Source organism: Hyperolius riggenbachi, chromosome 6 (assembly GCF_040937935.1).
Source record: "Hyperolius riggenbachi isolate aHypRig1 chromosome 6, aHypRig1.pri, whole genome shotgun sequence".
Taxonomy (NCBI): Eukaryota; Metazoa; Chordata; class Amphibia; order Anura; family Hyperoliidae; genus Hyperolius; species Hyperolius riggenbachi.
Genome location: NC_090651.1, coordinates 348,703,042 through 348,718,360, shown reverse-complemented (window position 1 = coordinate 348,718,360; position 15,319 = coordinate 348,703,042). Strand labels below are relative to the sequence as shown.

The 15,319-nt window shown below is 47.2% G+C and overlaps 1 protein-coding gene across 2 annotated transcripts in view; it reads left to right on the top strand.

The window, feature by feature from the left end:
• Window positions 1-15,319, top strand: part of USP48 (ubiquitin specific peptidase 48) — a 66,196-nt gene that overhangs the window by 3,923 nt on the left and 46,954 nt on the right. For both annotated transcript variants that reach the window (XM_068241585.1, XM_068241586.1), the window contains exons 3-8: window positions 53-209; window positions 1,410-1,537; window positions 3,091-3,215; window positions 10,627-10,735; window positions 10,810-10,943; window positions 11,898-11,980. In XM_068241585.1, coding sequence (XP_068097686.1) covers window positions 53-209; window positions 1,410-1,537; window positions 3,091-3,215; window positions 10,627-10,735; window positions 10,810-10,943; window positions 11,898-11,980 — 736 coding nt within the window. The remainder of the gene's footprint in view (window positions 1-52; window positions 210-1,409; window positions 1,538-3,090; window positions 3,216-10,626; window positions 10,736-10,809; window positions 10,944-11,897; window positions 11,981-15,319) is intronic.

The window sequence follows — 15,319 nt, the reverse complement described above, 5'->3', positions numbered from 1 at the left end:
TTCCCGCTGCCAGGTTTTAGGGTGAGTGTCACGGTTATTTTGTTTCTTTCAGAACACTTTTGTTGGTTTGACCAACTTGGGCGCCACCTGCTATGTAAATACGTTTGTCCAGGTGTGGTTTCTCAACTTGGAGCTCCGCAGAGCCCTATACCTGTACGAGAACTCCTTGAGTGTGGAGAACGTGGAGGCCTGCATCCAGGAGGACAGAGGTACGATGAGAGGCAGGCAGCAGAGACCAATGGAGAATGTATCCAGGAAATGGGAGGCAGGTTTTTGTTAAAGCGGACCTGAACTTCCTTTATGCTCTAAAAGATAAGCAACAGCATAATAACCTTTTAAATAAAAAAAAACATTTTTGTTACAGCTTATACAAATCCAAATGAAATAAATCTGCAGTATCTACTTCCTGCTTTCATGGAAGCAGGTGTAGGGTTAAAGAGAAACTCCGACCAAGAATTTAACTTAATCCCAATCAGTAGCTGATACCCCCTTTTACATGAGAAATCTATTCCTTTTCTCAAACAGGCCATCAGGGGACGCTGTATGACTGATATTGTGGTGAAACCCCTCCCACAAGAAGCTCTGAGTACCGAGGTACTTCTGGCAGTTTCCTGTCTGTGAACCTCGTTGCATTGTGGGAAATAGCGGTTTACAGCTTTTTCCAACTGCCAAAACAGCAAGCAGCAGCTACATCACCTGCCAACAGTAAAAATGTCACCATGTAATAAATGTCAGAATGTAAATCAGGGATTTAAAAGATTTTACAATGGGCAAACACTGACTAAATCATTTATACATAATTATTGTAAAAATGAAGCACTTTTTTATTACGTTATTTTCACTGGAGTTCCTCTTTAACATCCTGTGTTTACATATTAGCTGCTCTGCTGAGGCAGCCAATTGACACAGCTGAGATAAAATTACAGTTGTGATTAGTCACTGAGGGGGGATTAGACAGGCTAAAATCTCCAAATGCGTACAGGGTGCATTTCTCTGTTTTTCTCCTGTCCTGTGCAAGAGTTCAGGTCCACTTTAAGGGCCTGTTTCCACTACACGCAGATTCTGCATGCAGAAAACTGACGCCAATGAATGCCTATGGGAAATCTGCATCAGAAAAATCACGTTCAGTGGAAACAGGCCCATAGACATTCATTGGAGTCAGTTTTCTGCATGCAGAATCTGCGTGTAGTGGAAACCGGCCCTAAAGCGTTCCTGAAACACAAAACAGAAAAAAATGAGAAGCCGACCAGTAATGCAGTCTCCTTCTCTGGTCATGTGGCAGTGGGGGAAGTGCAGTTGGAAACTGCAGGAAGTAGATGGCCTGGATAAGTGACAATGCTTGGAACACATGGGCGTCAGTGGACACTGTGTATTTGCTTATGTTACCATTGTATGTGTTTTCATCACAGACTATGAGCCTCAGAGCATCTGTGAACACCTGCAGTACTTGTTCGCGTTACTCCAGAACAGTAACAGGCGATACATCGACCCGTCTGCCTTCATCCGAGCACTTGGTCTGGACACGGGACAGCAGCAGGTGAGGCGTTCTGTACACAGCGCTGTCATTTGCAATTATGTTATGTTAAGGTTAGGTTTATCCACTTAACTCTGGGGAATACGTCCCTTATGTCTGCTAATTGCTGTAGGTGTTTGACTGCTTGGATTTCAGTGAAACATGTTGTGGCCTGCAGAGTTTCAATTGATTATGGTGGAGTTTGGTTTTCAGAGAGGCTCAGTATGCATTTGCCAGTACAGGTAGTTCCCGACAGGGATGCTCACCGGATGCATTTACGAGTCATGATTCAAATGATGTTTAATTGGTGCAGGTGTACGGCGGGGATACAAGGGGTTATTTACCCATAATTCCGCTGTCCGCCCTGCGCTCCAAACAGCTTGCACGCGTCCTATTGGTCGCCTTGCAAGTCTCATGCCAGCGCAGTTCCTCCTTCAAGCTGGAAGGAGGAAGTGCGCTGTTGTAAGACTTGCAACGCGTCCAATAGGACGTGTGCAAGCTCTTTGGAACGCAGGGCGGACAGCGGAATTATGGGTAAATAATCCCTTGTATCCCCGCCATACACCTGCACCAATTAAACATTTGAATCATGACTCGTAAATGCATCCGGTGAGCATCCCTAGTTCCCGGTTAACAAACGAGATGGGGACTGTAGGTTCTTAACCTGAATCTGTTCTTAAGTCTGTACACTGTGCTGTCTCTGTCCCCTGTACCTCCTCTGTGCTCCCAGTGCCCCCCTGTTTGTCTCTGCTGTTACCCTCTTTTTTTTTTTTTTTTTTTTTCTCTCTCTCTCTCTCTCTCTCTCTCTCTCTCTCTCTCTCTCTCTCTCTCTCTCTCTCTCTCTCTCTCTCTCCTCTCTCTCTCTCTCTCTCTCTCTCTCTCTCCCCCCCCCCCCCCGTTCCCTTAGTGCAGGGATCCCCAAACGTTTTGGGTCGAGGGCCGGGTCAACATACTTCATACTGCTGGGGGGCCGGAGTATACATAAAATGATGTTGAAGTCTTTGCGGGCCAGACAGTGAACCATATCCAGGTGACAATCTGCTGTCCAATTGGACAACAGTGTCACATGATGTCTAATTTGAATGCAAACCAGCGAATTACTGGTTTCTGGCTTCATTCTATATGCGGACGACCAATAGTTAAAGATGTAGCTGACCACATCTATAATACATTTTGTGTCGGGGGCCGGTAAAAAAGCCTCAGGGGGCCACATTCGGCCCGCGGGCCTTAGTTTGAGGACCACTGCCTTAGTGTTTACAATTGTGGCACCTCCCCCCTGTGCCTGTATTTTTTTTTTAAAATTGATTTTCTCGGACTATAAGGAGGTGTATTTGAAAAAAAAGTTCACTTTCCATTTTCGTGCTATTCACCTGTAGTGAACTTTTCCAATGTAAGTTGGGTATTAAAGATGCTCAATATTTATTTTGGCTGGATTGGGGTGCAGGATGGTCAGTCAGCCATATCAGCAGTTTTACCAGTAAGTTAGCAGCTTTAGCAGTCGGCAGTTTTTGCATTCAGTTAGCAGGGGGGTGTGCAGCTGGCTGGACTGACAGTTGACTATTTCTCTCCCTCTCTAGGACGCTCAGGAGTTCTCTAAGCTCTTCATGACCCTTCTGGAAGACACCTTATCCAGGCAGACAAATCCCGACGTCCGGAACATTATCCAGGACCAGTTCTGCGGCCAGTACGCCTACGTCACAATGTGAGTCCTGGGAGGGTATGTGTCCTGGGGGGTGACAGATGAGGCTATTATAGCATGAGGATGGCTGAGAGCTGATGGTTGGGGGTGTGTGAGCAGTGTAACTGCACCTCCACCCTGCAGGGAAAGGTAACGTGAAGGGGAATTTGGAAATTTCTTCTGCACTTTCACATCAGCCTTGAGCCAGGGTTCCCACATCTCCAATGTAGCGTATGGAGGGTGGGTAGCATGACGCCCCACAGCTGTGCCTCAGAGACCCCCTGACCTGACAGGGTATGCTGTGCCTCAGTGTGCCACCCTGACCTGAGAGCGTACTGGCAGGCACACAGGAGGAGAACTGGCAGGCACACAGTCTGGATGACAGGGCCTCACTAAAAGGCTGTGGGATGATCAGTGGCAGTGCCAGAGGAAACTCAGTGTGCTCAGGATAAAGCAATATAATGCATAAACATTCAATTGAGGGCTTTTATATCCAGCAATATTGAGTACATTTATTGCTTTTGTAAAGTGTTAAGTGCATCACTTGGACATGGTACAAGTAAGATTCACTTAAGTGCTTATCACAATGTGGTTCTGGGTCAGAAGGTGGCTGTGGGTGCATGGCCTGACGACCGTTTCACAGTCCTTAACTTCTTCTTAAAGGGGAACTGAAGGGAGAAGAATATGGAGGCTGCCATATTTATTTTCTTTTAAGCAATACAAACTGCCTAGCAACCCTGATGATCTGTTTGGCTGTAGTAGTGTCTGAATCACACCAGAAACAAGCATGCAGCTAATCTTGTCAGACCTGACAATAATGTAAAACACCAGATCTGCTGCATGCTTGTTCAGGGTCTACGGCTAAAAGTATTAGAGGCAGATGATCAGCAAGACGGCCAGGCAATGTGCATTGTTAAAAAGGAAATAAATGTCAGCCTCCATATCCCTCTTGCTTCAGTTGCCCTTTAAGAAGAAGTTAAGGACTGTGAAACGGTCGTCAGGCCATGCACCCACAGCCACCTTCTGACCCAGAATCAAATCGTGATAAGCACTTAACCGCTTGCCGACTGCCCACAGCCCAAAAAGTGCGCCGTTTTGGCCTCAAGAAAAAGTTAAAGTATCCCTGCACTGGTTTTTGATTAACATCATGTTAATTCTGCTTTTTGTGGTGCTACTGTGACATATGTCACAGCACTATCCTCCCCCCTTCAACACCCCCGTGGCCCCCGCATCTGTCAAATTATGGGCAGATGAGGAAGTAGAAGCATACTGTAGTAGCACTGTATATGTGTATGTATGTATGTGTGTGTGTGTGTGTGTGTGTGTGTGTGTGTGTGTGTGTGTGTGTGTGTGTGTGTGTATAGCACTCATTTAGTTGTATAGTGAAGGATTCCCCCTCTTCCCTTATGTATATGTCTGATTTGAACTGATGGTGTGGAGTTTATATGCTCGTTAACCTCCATCCAGTAGCTTTTGGTTCAGGACTCATGCACTAGGGCTAGCTACACCCCATTCTGTATGACTGCTAGAGTGGAGGGGGATCAGCAAAGACACTCTGTACACCCAATTTGACACAGCAACGTTTGTGAATCAACACAGCTTTATGACTATTGTACTCAGAGGGGGTGACTACACACACAGCCCTCTGTTTTAACCACTTATCGACAGCCTAACGCCGATAGGCGTCGGCAGGTCGCAGTGGTGTTTCCATGGAGGCCGTTCCATGTCAGTTCACGGAGAGTGTCTCCGTGAACACCCTGCGAGCCTCCGATAGCGGCTCGCAGGCGAAATGTAAACACGCGGGGAAGAAATCCCCTGTTTAAATCCTACGGCGCTGCTGTCGCAGTAGCGCCGCAAAGGAGATCAGCGATCCCCGGCCTCTGATTGGCTGGGGATCACCGCCGTCTGATAGGCTAAAGCCTATTAGAGGCGGTACAGGACGGATCGCCGTCCTATGCCGCCCGCTTTGAGGAGCCCGCCACACAGAGCGGCGGCGATCAGACCCCCCCCCCCTCCCCTCCAGCAGGACATCCCCATAGTTGGGAAAAAAGGGGGGGGGGGGAGTCTGATGATCGCCATGCCTAAAACCTGATCTGTGTTGCGGGCTGGAGAGCCTACGCAGCACAGATCTGTGAAACATGGCCTGGTCCTTAAAGAGAACCTGTACTGAGTAAAATTATTTAAAATAAACACATGAGGTAACTTCAAATGAACATTACATAGTTACCTTACCATCAGTTCCTCTCAGAAGCTCACCATTTTCTTCTGACAATGATCCCTTCCAGTTCTGACAACATTTTGTCAGAACTGAAATATATCAGTTGCTGTCAGTTACAGCTGAGAGGAGAACTGATGTGTCCATGTTTCCCCATGGCTCAAGTGGGCGATGTTACAGTTTAACTGTGTGCTGACCAGGAAGCTGTTATGGGGTAATGGCCATTTTCAAAATGGAGGACAGAGAATTCCATTGATCACAGTGGACAAACAGGACACAGGAGAGGAGAAAGACATTGATGAATAGACTACACAGCAGGTAAGTATGACTTGTGTATGGTTATTTTGACTTTTAATTTTCAGTACAGGTTTTCTTTAAGTGGTTAAACATTTTATGTGACAATAAAGAGTATTGGATCTTTTTCTTAACCTATAGGGCTGGTCCTTGGAGCCCAGAGTTTAAATTATCGATTTCCCGGTACCCATTCAGTGAGTGGGTTATTTGTTGCAGGTGAGGAAGTGTCCTTCCTCCTCTGCTCATCCTTAGTTCCGCCCCCCCCCCCCCCCCCCCTCCACTTTTAGCTCCACATAAGTGTTACAGCACGCAGCGCTCAGGGGTGCTGTGTGAGTTAGGGGTAAGTTAGGTCGGAACGATAGAGTACTTATACAGCTATTATGTCACAGCACCACAAATAAAGTATTAAAATGTTTACCTAGAAAACAGTTCAGGGGTACTTTAAGAACTGGGAAACGGTCGTCAGGTCATGCACCCGCAGCCACCTTCTGACCCAGAACCACACCACAACAAGTACTTATGCGAGTGTTGCTTGAACCACGTCTATGTGAGGCAATTGCACTTTACAATAGCAATAAATGTACTCGGTTGTGCTTGGATATTACAGTCCTCCTTGATTGTCAACGTATGCCGCGCCTCAGAGTGCCCCCAGACCTGAGAACATATGCTGTGCCTCTTATAGGCTTCTGATGGATTTACTGTCCTTCGTTTCTCTAGCTGTTCTTCCGTGAGCCACATACCCTGCTAAGCCCCGCCCGCCCCCCGGCTGTGCTATGTAGGTTCTGATGGAGGCCTGTGCTGTAATATTAGCTCAGTAAATCTTCCCATGGGAAGCCCCAGTGTGAGGCCAGGCATTGTTCCGTGTCATATATTGTGTTACCTGGATACTGGACGTCACCCCAGCACCGCCCAGCTGCAGGAATAGGCCCCACATCTGTCTTCCCACTAGTATGTATGCTGCCTGTCACCCCTGCAGAGATTCTATGCAAGGATAGTGTGTAACGGAGGTGCTGCTGCCTCTCCTCTAAAGGGAGAATGGAGGCTGACGTACAGAATTACCGGCTGGGGATCACACTACGTTTTATGAGCGGATGAAGGCAGAGTGGTGCTGCGTTTTTGTGTACAGTGGTTATTCCGTGTATATTTTAAGCGTAGGTTTACCATAGACCTGGCGTGTAGTGGACAGTGAAAAACCCCCCCTTTTACTTAAAGCACAGAGGAAAAAGGAAGCGAGTATAGTGTTCACTTTAAAGTGAACCTAAGGTGAAAATAAACTAAACTAATATTAATGATTCTGTGCTAGAAAAAAAAGTACCCCTGGGGGGTACTTCGGGAAGGGGATGCCTCAGGGTCAGCGCTGGCTCCCCCAAAGTGTCCCGCAATCCTGGCCCGACAAGCCTAACAAGGCTTGATATATTTACCTTCCCTGGCTCCAGTGGGTGGCGCTGTTGCAGCTCTTAGCACGGAGATAGGCAGGAATAGCCGATCTCTGTCGGGTCCACTCTACTGCACAGGTGCAGGATACTTGCGCCTGCGCATTAGAGCGGACCGACATCGATCGGCTATTTCCGCCTGTCTCCGAGCGGAGAGCCGATACTGCGCTGGAGCCGGGAAGGTAAAAATTTGTATCCCCCACTGTTCAGAGGGGCAGAGCCAGACCGCAGTGGGACACAGGACGATGGGGAAAGCCTCAGTTGGATCTGGAGGCTTTCCCCCCCCCACCCGAGGTGAGTACCCTCCAGGGAGCTTTATTTAGTTACAGGTTTTCTTTGTTCTTGTTTTTTTTTTTTTTGCATCTGAGCAATTTTCACCTCCCATTCATTCGCCAATAACTTTATCACTACTTATCACAAGGAAATTATCTATATCTTGTTTTTTCCGCCACCACTTAGGCTTTCTTTGGAGGGTACATTTTGCTAAGAATTATTTTATTCTAAATCCATTTAAACAGGAAGATTAAGAAAGAAATGGGAAGAAAACATTATTTCTCAGTTTTTGGCCATTATAGTTTTACATTAAAGGAATACTGTAGGGGGTCGGGGGAAAATGAGTTGAACTTACCCAGGGTTTCTAATGGTCCCCCGCAGACATCTTGTGCCCGCACAGTCACTCACCGATGCTCCGGCCCCGCCTCCAGCTAACTTCTGGAATTTCAGACTTTAAAGTCTGAAAACCACTGCGCCTGCGTTGCCATGCCCTCGCTCCTGCTGATGTCACCAGGAGTGTACTGCGCAGGCCCAGTATGGTCTGTACCTACCCAGTACGCGCCTGGTGACATCAGCGGGAGCGAGGACACGGCAAAGGGGTTTTCAGACTTTAAAGTCTGAAATTCCACAAGTGAACCGGAGGTGGGGCCGGAGCATCGGTGAGTGGCTGCACAGCACAGGAATTCTGCGTGGGACCATTAGAAGGCCCGGGTAAGTTCAACTCATATCCCCCCCCCCCCCCACAGTATTCCTTTTAATACATGCTACGGTAATTAACACCCATGTATTATATTTGTCCCGGTTATTACACTGTTTAAATTATGTCCCCATCACAATTTATGGCGCCAATATTTTATTTGGAAATAAAGGTGCATTTTTTCAATTTGCGTCCATCACTATTTACAAGCCTATAATTTAAAAAAATTATATTAACATACTCTTGACATGCATATTTAAAAAGTTCAGACCCTTAGGTAACTATTCTTTGTTTTTGTTTTTTTTTTAATTGTAATTTATCTTTTATTATTATTAAAAATTTTATTTGGGTAATTTTTGGTGTGGGAAGTAAACAGCTAATTTCTAAATGTAATACAATGTATTTATTTATTAAAAAATACATGTGGGTGTAGTTTACTATTTGGCCACAGTCAAAGTTCTGGAAGCGTACGATCACGCTTCCGGGAACTAGAAAGAGGATGGGGGATCCTTTTTTTTTTTTTTTTTTTTTTTTTTTGCAGAAATACCGCTTTCTCTAACAAGAGACCATCGTTTTTTCTGCGGGGGACTTAGATCGATAAATGGGAATTATATTCCCATTCATTGATCAAGGGGCTAACGGCGGGAGCGCGCACACTGACAGCAGCACAGCCTATCTAGACGAACCTATTCGTCCAGATAGGCTTAAGTGGTTAAAGTTAACCTGTAACGGAAAGAAGAGCCCAGGGGATGGGGGGTACCTGCCTCTGACGGGGGAAGTCTCTAGATCCAAAGAAGCTTCCCTCAACGTCCTCTGCAGAGGGGATCCAGCACTGGGATACCCTTATCCTAGTAGCGCCACTCCAGTGGAAATAGCAGAGCCTGATCAGGTTCGCTCCACTGCGCAGGCTATTTCCACCTTACCCCAAGCGGAGAGACGCTACTGTGCCTGTGCGCAGGACAGATGTAAATATTGTGGCCGGCTTCTCTGGGCTGGCAGTGCTGTTGGAGACGGGGAAGTCTTATTAGGATCTAGGGGCTCCCCCTCCCTTCCCAAGGTAAGTACCCCCTTGGGCTTTTTTTCTCCGTTATTTTAGCAATTCTATCTATCCTCCTCAAAATGACCTTTGGTGTTTGTTTTATATTTAAACATTTACAAAGTAGATTTAATGTTTTACTGTCTCTGCTCAATGGCAGCGTCTGAAGAATCCCAGGGCTAAAATACGAGAACTATTGAACTAATACGAGAACTATTGAAGACAAGGAACACCGCAGAGTTAATTGTGTGTTTGGCACGGTACATACACGTCTATCTCATCCGATTGCGTCACTTTGGGGGCACTTTAACCACCTAAAGACCGCTCCGCACCAGTTGGCGTGGACGCGGCTGCAGCCCCAGGACCACCTAATGCCGATCGGCATGCAGTCCTGGGGACAGAGTTTGCAGGGGATAGCGTGCACCGATGCGCGCACATCCCCGCTTGAGCCTCCCAGCGGCGATCGCATCTAGGAGACTGTTAGACGGCGAAACCGCTGTTCAATAACAGTGTACAGCACTGCGATCTAAGGCAGCACTGTACTGGGGACAGCCGTGTGACACAGCTGTCCCCCTGGGAGACACTGCATTGATCGGCTGTCATAGGCTGAAGCCTATGACAGCTGATCACGATGTTTGGCGGGGGGAGGGAGGGCTGGGGAAAAAAATTAAAATATATTTATAAAAAAAAAAAAAAACTTTGGGGGAGCAATCAGACCCCACCGACAGAAAGCTCTGTTGGTGGGCAGAAAATGGGGGATAACTTGTGTGCTGAGTTGAACGGCCCTGCAGCAAGGCCTTAAAACTGCAGTGGCCTATTTAATGAAAAATGAACTGGTCTTTAGGGGGTGTTTAAGCCCGTGGTCCTCAAGTGGTTAAGGAACCGCATGATTTGTTTTCTCCAGATGGATTAACTGACAGTGTCGGTTGAAGCAGTTCATTTGGGCGCCTGCCTCGGTAGCCACATAATAGTGTAAATTGAGGCTATACAGCGCCCAGGTGTTGGGTGCCGAGTTGGGTGTCTGCTGTCTAGCTTCATGGCTATTAGTAGCTGAACGGCTAGTAGTTGAGCACCTGCTGGATTGTGATTTTTCAGGAGATGGTTAGTGTTAGGCACTTGGAGGGGTGTGATGGTGTTGGGCATTAGGAGGGAAGGTTAGTGTGATGATGGGTGCCAGGTGAGTCAATAGGAAAATATCCATAACCATTACCAATATTTTCACTATCCGCATCTGGTGGCTTACTCTGTGGTGTCACCTCCCCTCTGTGCTGTATACCTTTGTAAGGAGGAGGAAGCACAGTTTGGTTATAAGCGCACACCTTGGTTAGCTAAAGGTAAGAGAAGATATTTGTAGCAGTCTGCAATACTGCAATAATGTATTTGGGTCTGAGGCCATCCTCCTTGGTGATTAGTCCCCATCTTGTCATGTGACTCACTGTATTTGGTCCCGATCTTGTCGTGATTCCTCCTGTGATTTGTCCCCTTAGTTGCAGTCATTGTGGTCGAGAGTCGAGTCTGGTCTCCAAATTCTATGAGCTGGAGCTGAACATCCAGGGCCACAAGCAGCTGTCGGACTGTGTCACGGAATTCCTGAAGGTAATGCTCCTTCCTCTGCATGCTGTCCACTTAGAGTGTCTTACGTTGTCTTACTGGTGTTTGTTGTTTGGTAGGAGGAAAAATTGGAAGGAGACAATCGTTATTCCTGTGAGTCCTGCCAGAGTAAGCAGAACGCCACCAGAAAAATCCGACTAATGAAACTGCCACCAACTCTGAATCTTCAGCTTATGCGATTTGTCTTTGACAGGTGAGAGGTTGGGCACTCACATTATTATTTTTTGGATTTATATAGTGCCACCATATTCTGCAGCACTGGACAGCAAATAAGGTTATAGACGATGAGTAATTCAAGTTCACGTGAATTTGTGGTCAAGGTGCACTATTACGTAGGATACACAAGGCGGGAAGACCCTACCAAAGGCTTACAATCCAAAGGGATGGGGGTGGTAACACGATAGGAAGGGGAGGCTTGCATCAAGAGGTTCTTGGCAGAGTGAGTTAGGTCATCAGCGGGGTGGGGTAGGCCTTCTTGAAGAGGTTAATTTTGAGGGATTGTTTAAAGTCTAATGGGCAGTAGGAGAGAGTTCCACAGGATGGGGCAGCTCTAGTGAAGACCTGTTAGGAGGAAGTTGTTGGAGTAAAGTGGGCGGCCAGGTGTGTATCTGCTGACCAGATCAGATATGTAGGTCGGGCAGGACTTGTGTATAATTTGTAGGCCAAATCTAGGATCTAGAAGCTGATTCTGAAGTGGCTAGGAAGGCAATGGAGGGATTTGCATAGGCGAGTCGTGGAGACAGACTGGTTGGAGGAGTAGATTAGTCTGGCTGCTTCGTTCATGATGGATTTTTAGGGGTGTGACGTGGTTCAGGGGGAGGCCTGACAGGAGGGTGTTGCAGTAGTCTAGGAGGGTGGTAAGAGCATGGATGAGGAGTTTTAGTGTCAGGAAGGGACAGATCTTGGAAATGTTGTGCAAATGGAAATTGCAGGCCCTAGTAATACACTGTAGTGTGTATCTAGATGGACCGTGGAGAATGCAGAAATACCACGAAACAGGAGAGAGGACTGTGGGCAGCTGAACTAGAGCTGTGAGGAGATGGTATGAGACCACACGCCTTGGTGTATAGTGATTGCTGGAGTTGGGAGGAGATTGTATGAGACCACATGCATCCAAGTTTTCCACGTGCGTTCCTTTTCCCTGCAGGCAAACGGGCCACAAGAAGAAGCTGAACACGTACATCGCCTTCTCTGAGACACTGGATATGGGACCATTTGTAGAACAGGCAGGTTGGTGAAGGGTCACTTATTAATGCACTGTAAATCGGGTTTTCCACTTTACCGCTAAATGCCGTGAGGTCTGGTCTGTGGCAAAGAAAAGTTGTTTAGGCAGTGAGCACTTTAAAGGGCTTTTAAGGACATCAGCATTATCTTACCCTGGACTTGATTATATTATAGACCAGTGCTGTCCAACTGGCGGCCCGCGGGCCGCATCCGGCCCGCCAGGCCTTCTGCTGCGGCCCCCCTGCTGTGACAGTGTTAGCCTCCGTGTCCCCAGAGCTTTTTTTTTTTTTTTTTTTTTAACTTTTCCCCCATTCCTCTCATATAATGTAATAAATTACAGCCCCCCTCCGCTAATCTCCCCTAGTTCCCCCGTGCAGCCGCCGCCTCAACTCTCAGACCGGCGGCGTGCAGGAGATAGGAACCAGCTACACCGCGCACGGCAGCCGCACGAGGGACTTTAAATGCGGGACGTGATTGATGTCACTTCCTGCATTTAAATTCACCGCGCGGCTGCCGAGCGCTGGTGTGGCTGGTTGCTATCTCCTACCCGCGGCTGATCTGAGGTGTGGCGGCGGCAGCACGGGGGAACGAGAGGAGAGGAGTGGAGCGGAGGGGGGCTGGAAATATTACATTACAGCAGGCAATCTGACAGCGATTTGTGGGGACATCTGCAGCCAATGTAAGTGCATTTTGTGGGGACATCTGCAGCCAATGTAAGTGCATTTTGTGGGGACATCTGCAGCCAATGTAAGTGCATTTTGTGGGTCCATCTGCAGCCAATCTGACAGCATTTTGTGGGTCCATCTGCAGCCAATCTGACAGCATATTGTGGGTCCATCTGCAGCCAATCTGAGTGCATATTGTGGGTACATCTGCAGCCAATCTGAGTGCATTTTGTGGGTACATCTGCAGCCAATCTGACAGCATATTGTGGGTCCATCTGCAGCCAATCTGAGTGCATATTGTGGGTACATCTGCAGCCAATCTGAGTGCATTTTGTGGGTACATCTGCAGCCAATCTGAGTGCATTTTGTGGGTACATCTGCAGCCAATCTGACAGCATATTGTGGGTCCATCTGCAGCCAATCTGAGTGCATATTGTGGGTACATCTGCAGCCAATCTGAGTGCATTTTGTGGGTACATCTGCAGCCAATCTGAGTGCATTTTGTGGGTACATCTGCAGCCAATCTGACAGCATATTGTGGGTACATCTGCAGCCAATCTGACAGCATATTGTGGGTACAACTGCTGCCAATCTGACAGCATATTGTGGGTACATCTGCAGCCAATCTGACAGCATTTTGTGGGTACATCTGCAGCCAATCTGACAGCATATTGTGGGTACAACTGCAGCCAATCTGACAGCATATTGTGGGTACATCTGCAGCCAATCTGACAGCATTTTGTGGGTACATCTGCAGCCAATCTGAGTGCATTTTGTGGGTCCATCTGCAGCCAATCTGACAGCATATTGTGGGTACATCTGCAGCCAATCTGACAGCATATTGTGGGTAAATCTGCAGCCAATCTGACAGCATTCTGTGGGTCCATCTGCAGCCAATCTGACAGCATATTGTGGGTACATCTGCAGCCAATCTGACAGCATTTTGTGGGTACATCTGCAGCCAATCTGACAGCATATTGTGGGTCCAACTGCAGCCAATCTGACAGCATTCTGTGGGTCCATCTGCAGCCAATCTGACAGCATATTGTGGGTACATCTGCAGCCAATCTGACAGCATTTTGTGGGTACATCTAGAGATGAGCGTAATGATGTAATTAGTGTACATACGATTATGGACGTAAGTACATAATCGTAATGAAGAAGGATTTCGCGAAATTTCGCGTAACTGTAATTTTCGCATTACTTTGGGTGTTACGAAATTAATGCGTATGGCCATGCTCCCAAGCGGAAAAGTTGACGCATGGATCAATGTTAGGTAGCCGCCGACTTTAAGGGTTAATAGCAAAGCCCCCTTAAATGCTAAGAGCCTCAAATTTGGAGAATATATTAAGGAGATCAGGAGGAATAAGAGGAAAAAAATGTTTTCAAAAAGACCTTATAGTTTTTGAGAAAATCGATGTTAAAGTTTCAAAGTAAAAATGTATACATTTAAAAACCTGCCGACTTTAACGGTTAATAGCAAAGCCTGCTTAAAGTTTAGGAACACCAAATTCCTAGGGTATATTAAGGGGATCAGTGGGAATAAGAGGAAACATTTTTTTTTCAAAAAGACCTTATAGTTTTTGAGAAAATCGATTTTTAAGTTTCAAGGGCAAAAATGTCTTTTAAATGCGGAAAATGTCAGTTTTTTTTTGCACAGGTAACAATAGTGTATTATTTTCATAGATTCCCCCAAGTGGGAAGAGTTTTACTTACTTTGTTCTGAGTGTGGGAAATATAAAAAAAAAAACGACGTGGGGTCCCCCCTCCCATACCTCTTTAACCCCTTGTCCCCCATGCAGGCTGGGATAGCCAGAATGCGGAGCACCGGCCGCGTGGGGCTCCGCACCCTGACTATACCAGCCCGCATGGTCCATGGATTGGGGGGTCTCAGAAGGGGAGGGGCAGCCAAGCTTTCCCCTCCCCCTCCGAGCCCTTGTCCAATCCAAGGACAAGGGGCTCTTCTCCACCTCCGATGGGCGGTGGAGGTGGAGGCCGCGATTTCCTAGGGGGGGGTTCATGGTGGAATCTGGGAGTCCCCTTTAAAAAGGGGTCCCCCAGATGCCCACCCCCCCTCCCAGGAGAAATGAGTATAGAGGTTCTTGTACCCCTTACCCATTTCCTTTGAGAGAGTTAAAAGTAAATAAACACACAAACACTTAGAAAAAGTATTTTAATTGAACAAAAAACATAACCACGAAAAAAGTCCTTTAATATTCTTAATTAACCAATAATACTTACCTGTCCCTTTAAATAAATGATCCCACGCAATATCCTCGGAAATGTTCTATCAGTTACAATGTAACAAAGTTATTACAATGTAACAACTTTGTTACATTGTAACTACGCCGCACCCGACGTGACTCGCCGCTCAGCCGCCGCAGCAATTACGCGTTCTTGCAGGACGCTAAGTCCCCGCCGGCTCCCGCTGTCCACCCCGCCCACATCTGTCACCCACATGTCACCCACATGTGGGTGACATGTGGGAGAGGCGGGGAGGGCAGCGGAGCCGGCGGAGACTTAGCGTCCTGCACGGAGTCCGGACCCGACAGAGCTCTGAGCTATATAGCTCAGAGCTCTCTAAGCATCTTTGTATTTGGGCTCCAAGGAGCCCCATTGGTCCTTAGCAGACCAATGGGGTTCCTTCAAATCAGAAGGAACCTTATTGGTCTGTTAAGAA